Source organism: Physella acuta, unplaced genomic scaffold (genome assembly GCF_028476545.2).
Source record: "Physella acuta isolate Inbredline_101_S28 unplaced genomic scaffold, ASM2847654v3 ptg001160l, whole genome shotgun sequence".
Taxonomy (NCBI): Eukaryota; Metazoa; Mollusca; class Gastropoda; family Physidae; genus Physella; species Physella acuta.
This window is the reverse complement of record NW_026732677.1, coordinates 82,830-91,107: the sequence shown is the minus strand read 5'-3', so window position 1 is coordinate 91,107 and position 8,278 is coordinate 82,830. Positions and strand designations below refer to the sequence as shown.

At 41.7% G+C, this 8,278-nt stretch overlaps 1 protein-coding gene across 1 annotated transcript; it reads left to right on the top strand.

The window, feature by feature from the left end:
* Window positions 1-1,616: 1,616 nt before the first annotated feature.
* Window positions 1,617-6,333, top strand: LOC131956563 (TRIO and F-actin-binding protein-like). Its single transcript, XM_059321080.1, has 2 exons — window positions 1,617-3,102; window positions 6,188-6,333. The coding sequence occupies exons 1-2, from the start codon at window positions 1,617-1,619 to the stop codon at window positions 6,331-6,333; spliced, it is 1,632 nt and encodes a 543-aa protein (XP_059177063.1).
* Window positions 6,334-8,278: the final 1,945 nt, after the last annotated feature.

Genomic DNA, 8,278 nt, shown 5'->3' with positions numbered 1-8,278 from the left:
AGAATCGGATAAAAACAAGCCCCTTTTTACACAATGTTAAATCTTTTTTTTTCGTCTTGTCGAGAGCGAAACCTTTGCAATAGGAAGATCGATTTTAAATCCTGATTCATCGAACCCGGGTAAAACAAGCGCAATCTTGTCCGCTCTCACAAAGCTTATCCACACATTCGAATGGGTACACATCTATAAGAGATATCGATCGGTATCAGTGTTTCTTCCAGACTTTTTTCTCCGGTGGGGTACTTGAAATTTTCTGGGGGTGGGGGGGCGGTAGACTTTCTTCTGGGGGGGGGGGGACACTGTTAAAAGTATATATATATATTCTATATAAATTTAATTTCGTTCGAAGGGGGGGGGTAGACTTTTTTCGGGGGGCTCAGAAATTTTCTGGGGGTGGGTGGGGCGGTAGACTTTCTTCGGGGGGGGGGGGGGACACTGTTAAAAGTATATATATATTCTATATAAATTTAATTTCGTTCGGAGGGGGGGGGGGGGGGGGGGGGTAGACTTTTTTCGGGGGGCTCAGCTTCCCCCCCCCCCCCCCCCCCGAAGAGATGTCTGGAAGAAACTCTGATCGGTATTGAAAGAGCTTCGCAATGTTTCGCTGTTTATATGATGATGAATTGGGATTTAATACATCTTTAAATAGGAAAAGAGTGTGGGTGTAGGGGGGTTGATGTACATGGAGTTTGTAATTGATGTAAAGGGGGGGGGGGGTGAATATAAAAAAACGAGGGGGTAATTAACAATTGGTAATTTATTTATTTTTGTGGAGGGGGGGGGGGAGGAAATTTTTCCTGGGCATTGTGGTTTATTAACCGTGGGTATTTAATTCGCGGGGAAGGGAAATGTCAGGATCCTGCTATAATTATGTTTTAGCTGTTCAAAAACTAGTTTTGGTATCAACAATTTGAACGGAAGAATGAGATTATTTAAAGAGGGAGGGGAGAGCGGGTTATGAACCCAGCGAAAAAGCACTGTGATATACGGAAACCGATGTGGATAAATAAAAAGGGAAAGGGACATTATAATTATCCAATACTATTTGTATAACGATGTTTTTTATAAATTGTACTTGTTTTTTTTATTAGCAAGGTTCTATGATAGAATATGGTGGTCTTTTTTTTACTAGGAAGGTTTGGTTAGTTCTCAATGTATGACTCTGGTCAATGCTCTCTCTAAGCTGCGCGGTTATGCGGCCGCGCAATTTTGAACTGCCGCGCAGTCATGTTATAAAATACATATTTGTTTAAGACTTTTAAACACCGGACACACGAAATACACGTTGCGCACTAGCTTTTTCTCGTTAGAGGGCACAATACAGGTCAGGACGGTGTTCCTTTTAAATTTTATGCTATCAATAAAAAATTGTTACAGTGTGTATTGCGGGATAACAATTTGAAACCATATCAGTTACGTGGTTACCCGATTTTGTGCTGTTATATTTTGTCGTGAATTCCGTTGTACCATACACCCCAGAACAATGTACCGGAAACATACAACCGGAAACATACATCCGGAAATATACATCCAGGAACAATCTTCCGAAAACAATCATCCGGAAACAGACATCCGGAAATATAAACCCCGGAACAATATTCCGTAAACAGACATCCATGAACAGATATCCGGAAATATACAACCCGGAACATAAACCCAGTAACAGATACCCACTATTAATCACCCACGTAATACGAAAAAAAGCTTTGGGAACTAAACAGCTTGGAACAAACACCAGACAACAACCCACGGGGAACAACCCACGGGGAACAACCCACAGGGAACAAACACCAGACATCAACCCACGGGGAACAACCCACGGGGAACAACCCACAGGGAACAAACACCAGACATCAACCCACGGGGAACAACCCACGGGGAACAACCCACGGGGAACAACCCACAAAGAACAAACACCAGACATCAACCCACGGGGAACAACCCACGGGGGAACAAACACCAGACAACAACCCACGGGGAACAACCCACGGGGGAACAAACACCAGACAACAACCCACGGGGAACAACCCACGGGGGAACAAACACCAGACAACAACCCACGGGGAACAACCCACGGGGAACAACCCACAAGGAACAAACACCAGACATCAACCCACGGGGAACAACCCACGGGGAACAAACACCAGACATCAACCCACGGGGAACAACCCACGGGGAACAACCCACGGGGGAACAAACAACAGACAACAACCCACGGGGAACAACCCACGGGGAACAACCCACGGGGGAACAAACACCAGACAACAACCCACGGGGAACAACCCACGGGGGAACAAACAACAGACAACAACCCACGGGGAACAACCCACGGGGAACAAACACCAGACATAAACCCACGGGGAACAACCCACGGGGAACAACCCACGGGGGAACAAACAACAGACAACAACCCACGGGGAACAACCCACAAGGAACAAACACCAGACAACCCAAAGGAACAAACACCAGACAACAACCCACGGGGAACAACCCACAAGGAACAAACACCAGACAACCCAAAGGAACAAACACCAGACAACAACCCACGGGGAACAACCCACAAGGAACAAACACCAGACAACCCAAAGGAACAAACACCAGACAACAACCCACGGGGAACAACCCACAAGGAACAAACACCAGACAACCCAAAGGAACAAACACCAGACAACAACCCACGGGGAACAACCCACAAGGAACAAACACCAGACAACCCAAAGGAACAAACACCAGACAACAACCCACGGGGAACAAACACCAGACAACAACCCACGGGGAACAAACACCAGACAACAACCCACGGGGGAACAAACACCAGACAACAACCCACGGGGAACAAACACCAGACAACAACCCACGGGGAACAAACACCAGACAACAACCCACGGGGAACAAACACCAGACAACAACCCACGGGGAACAAACACCAGACCCACGGGGAACAAACACCAGACAACAACCCACGGGGAACAAACACCAGACCCACGGGGAACAAACACCAGACCCACGGGGAACAAACACCAGACCCACGGGGAACAAACACCAGACAACAACCCACGGGGAACAAACACCAGACAACAACCCACGGGGAACAAACACCAGGCGACAACCCTCGGGCAACAAACCCTCCGCCTCAGACCACGAGGCCACTGATCCCCCCCCCACCTCCCCCCCCCCCCCACCCCGCCTCACGCACTCGTATTGACCGCTGGGTCACGTGACAAGACCAGCCGCGACAAATTGTTCAAAGACGTCCTACGGAATCACGTGATGCCCGCTGGTGACGATTTCACTCGGTTCAGGCATCATCGTTCCAAAACTATGGGATGCTTTGTTGTCTTTCTTCACATAGATCTACAGGATATTCAAACTGTGTATGATTATAATATGTTTTGAGCAACTTTATTTTACAAAACATTTTAATTACTCCGATAAAAATTAAAACTATCAAGGACAAATCTTAATCCATTATATATTGAAGTAAGTATAAAGACAGTGTTGTAATTGGTTTGTGTTGTAACACTGTCTAAAGTTATTTTATCTTCTTCCGAGCTATAAACTAATTATATTGGTGGCTAACGTGTAAGCTTTCGTGAGCGATCAAAGTACTCACTGTTACATCTAAGCATATTGTGTTTTCTTATTTTAATGCGATATAATTATTTTCTATGTTTTATTTTCTAAATTTTATTACTTAAATATTAAAAATGTAAACAAATTAGCATATATTGCGTTACAGTGGCATAGCGAGGTCGGGTGCCACTTAATGGTGTCACCCCCCCCCTCGAAGCCGTAGTGACCCTTCCTGGGGACAAATTTTCGATTTGCACCCCCCCCCCCCCCCTCAGACTTTCGATTAAATCACTATTTAACACTCGAATTAACCACTTAATTAAGTGGAATTATCATTTTTCTCTGTCTATTTTGCTATTTTTTGCGTTTGTGTCACCCCCCTCCCCCTTAAATGGTGTAACCCGGTGCGGTCCGCACCCCCGCCCCCCTCGCTACGCCTCTGACGCGTTATAAAACCAATTAGTGTCTTGCATAATCTTTCCATTTGGAAAGAAAGTCGAATGGTAGAGTATCCAAATGCTAATCCGAAAGTCTTGAGTTTGGTTCCCCGGCTTTAGTCCATTTGACCTCACTGAGTCCACTCAGCTCTGACACCTGACTCACGTTATATACCGTGAAGACGGCTGTGTATAGTGCTGACTACACTACCCTTTCATACACCAAGGTCACAGATACTGATAACTCTGCTTCTTCTGTCTCATGGACCGCTAGGCTATAAAGGGTAACTTTAGTCTACCAAACTGATGAGTCTAAGTCGAGACACAATCCCAGTAAAAACATTTTCTTTCAACACGATCAGCAAAATTGAGATACATTATGTGGATGTTATTCACATATATATGCGACGTAGACGAGTACTATCTGCCCTTATGAGCGTGTACACCTCGGCCATAACATTGTAAACAACACTCGTCAACTCTACATCACCTTGCTGTTCACATGATCGTTACCACATAGTTTCTCATTGTTTTTTATTGTAAAAATCAACATTTAAAGTAGGGTATGAAAATGGTATATCCGGACAATTTGCCATTTAGAGTGGGATAGGAAATGGGATACCCAGACCATTCAGAGTAGGATAGAGAACGAGTCGTTCTAAGATTACGTTTTCATAATAACTTACGTTTTTTACTTTCTCGTATATACGAAGTAGAGCCTAGAGAAAATCCTGTAATCGTGCAAAAAAAATCGAGATTTTTACAAATCTAGACGTTTTACACCTCACTGATACGGAAAAACATAATTTTGCATTCTTGTCCGTATGTCTGTGTGTCTGTCTGTCTGTGTGTGTGTGTGTGTGTGTGTGTGTGTGTGTGTGTGTGTGTGTGTGTGTGTGTCCGTGTGTAAACACGATAACTTGAGTACCGTTACAGCTGGGTTGATGAAATTTCATAGATAAGTATTTTATCAAAATCGTAGATCCGTATCAACTTTTGAGCGATTTCCGATAACCGGAAGTGGTACTTTTCCTACTTTAAATTTTTCAAAAGCCTATAACTTGAGTACTATTTCAGATAGATAAATGAAATTTCACATGTAAGTAAAAGATCTAATTCTCTACTTACTGTTAAATTTTGAGTAATTTCCGTTGACCGGAAGTAGTAATTTACGCTACTTCCGATTTCTCAAAAACTAATGTAAATTTTTACAGTACTAATAATATTGCGCACTATTATGCACTTTTTTATTTGGCGTTCACTTGGTGTGCAATTCTTTTGTCTACGAGATTTTATTCTATTTTTAAAACTTTAAGTATTTAAAATGGATTAAAAATCATGTTTATAGTCCGAGTTCCCATCCCCTGTTATTTTATATAAGAATATTCGAGAAAGTTTAGGGGAGATCACTCCCGGTTTTTTCTACGACGTCCCATCTCCAACATTGAGACACTGGCACGACCAAATCCACCTAAAAGTCTGATTTTTCTGTACCAGTTTTTGTCTATTTTACCACATATTTAGCCTCTTGATATACGTCCCGTCAAAACATAATTTAAAATCCATTACCAACAACGATGAAATGTCATAGTTAAGAGCAACATTTATCCCGATGGCTATATATCTTCGGTTACTGCCAGGATTGGCCAGTCTGCCTATAAATTAAACTTGTCATGTGAGAAATGACATGTATTCAATCCTAGAGATGGAGAGAGAGAGGGAGAGAGAGAGAGGGAGAGAGAGAGAGAAAAGACTGTTTAATATTTATTTGTAAGTATCTCTAACGTAAACCTAATACAATAAATGATTTTAACCTTATTCCTAAACTCGATACTAACAAATATAAAGGCAGAAAAGAACCTTGAAGAGAGAGAGAGAGAGAGAGAGAGAGAGAGAGAGAGAGAGAGAGAGAGAAGACTGTTTAATATTTATGTGTTATCTCTAATGTAACCCTAAAGCAATATGTGACTTTAACCGTATTCATAAACCTGATACTAAGAAATATACAGGCTGAAAAGAACCTTGAAATCGAATTTTATTTTGTTGGCCTGATTCTATGCATGAATCAAAAGAAAGTAACTGCATAATTAATGGATTCCCAATGAAAATAATAGGTTTACGTCAGTTCTTTGTTTATCTGTTATATGTATATCACCATAGCTTGATTTAAAATTTAGTTCTCATGGACCTATGCGAAAGGGAAGCTACTCTTGTGAAAGAGAAGCTGACCTTGTTAAAGGTTAGCTACTGTTGTGAATCATATGAAGGGAAGCTACTCTTGAGAAAGGGAAGCTACTCATCTAAAGTGACGCTACTCTTGTGAAGGGGAAAATCTTTTGACAATGGGAAGCTTCTCTTCTAAAAGGGAAGCTAGTATTGTGAAAGGGAGCTACTCTTATAAAGAGTAAGCTAGAATGTGAGTGAAGCTAGTCTGTGATTAAAGCTAGTCTGTGAGTGAAGCTAGACTGTGAGTGAAGCTAGTCTGTGATTAAAGCTAGTCTGTGAGTGAAGCTAGTCTGTGATTAAAGCTAGTCTGTGAGTGAAGCTAATCTCTGAGTGAAGCTAGTCTCTGAGTGAAGCTATTCTATGAGCGAACCTAGTCTGTGAATGAAGCTATTCTATGAGTGAAGCTATGTGAAGCTAGTCTGTGAAGTGAAGCTAGTCTGTGAGTGAAGCTAGTCTGTGAGTGAAGCTAGTCTGTGAAGTGAAGCTAGTCTGTGAAGTGAAGCTAGTCTATGAGTGAAGCTAGTCTGTTAGTGAAGCTATTCTGTGAGTGAAGCTAGTCTGTGAGTGAAGCTAGTCTGTGAGTGAAGCTATTCTGTGAGTGAAGCTAGTCTGTGAGTGAAGCTAGTCTATGAGTGAAGCTAGTCTGTGAGTGAAGCTAGTCTGTGAGTGAAGCTAGTCTGTGAGTGAAGCTAGTCTGTGAGTAAAGATAGTCTGTGAGTGAAGCTAGTCTATGAATGAAGCAACCTTTGTTTGCCCAAAACTTCACGTCTGACAGAGCCCCCCTCCTAGGGATCAATTTTACCGGAAACTGAACCTAACACAATATCCTCTTATAGGATTACTCTCCCCTTGCTCTTGCTTAATGCCTGCTCTCCCCTGCCGGGTAGAATTCCGTATTTCTCTATCTCTCGGTGGCAGAGCCGCTCTTCTGTCTTCTTTAAAGAAAATATTTTCTTTTTCTTTTCGCCCGTGGCGGGGAGACAGTATGCCAATACGAGTTTGTGAAGGGAAAAAACATAATTAGGCAGGATAGTGAACTCTTACGCAAGAATTTTTAAAAATACATTGCTTTTTTTTTCGAAGAATTATGTTGTCTCTTTTTGACAGATAACTAATTTTTTTTTAAAGGGATTCGTTGTATTGTGAAGTTGATAAGGTATTAATATTAAAGCTGTCTTTGACAAGTAAATTAGAAAATGGAAAATTTAAATAAATGGTCCGGATTGGGGGAGTCATACTAGAATTTGTTAGGGTAGGTGGGTGACAATAGGTTGTTTCATAAGGGGGGAGTCAGTTAAATAGAAAGATGTACTGGCAGATATATTAGCATACACAAAGATAGACATTCAGAAATATAGACATACATAGATAGACATAGCAAGACACATAATAATATAGACAGAATTAAAGACAGACACACCAGCACACGGATAAAATATAAATACAGATAGACATATAGACACTTAGATCGTGACATAATGTAAAATTAAATCAGACTTATTAAGAGACACAAAGATAGACACATATGTAGACAAACACAAGAATATATAAGTGAACGAAATCTTATAGCCGTGGGTGAAGAAGGAGATACATACAGACACATAGTGAAACATACAGACACATATACAAGACACAGCGACAGATATTTCATCACACCAATACCAACGTACATCTAAACATATAACGCCAGCATACACCAACACATAGACATCCACATACCAAAAGACAACAATAGACGCCAACATATGCCAACACTCTAAGTCATTTACATACCAAAACACAACGCCACCATACACAAACACTAGCACACATAGACACCACATACAAAAAGTCAACCATTGACACCGACATACACCAAAACACAAACAACAACAACCACCAACATTTTTATACAACCTTATACCAAATCACGAAAGTAAAATTACTGCCCGTACACACACCAACACACATAAACGCCAACTTACATCAAAACACAAACGCCAACATCTACCAACACCCATATACTCCCACACAGCAAATCACGTCTGTAAAATTACTTCCCG

What these genes read in the sequence shown, in the direction of transcription:
- LOC131956563 (XM_059321080.1), top strand. Translation starts at nt 1,617, where the DNA reads ATGAACAGATATCCGGAAATATACAACCCGGAACATAAACCCAGTAAC. An exon ending in CCACGGGGAACAAACACCAG is followed by an intron (nt 3,103 to 6,187) that starts GCGACAACCCTC and finishes TTTAAAATTTAG; the next exon opens with TTCTCATGGACCTATGCGAA.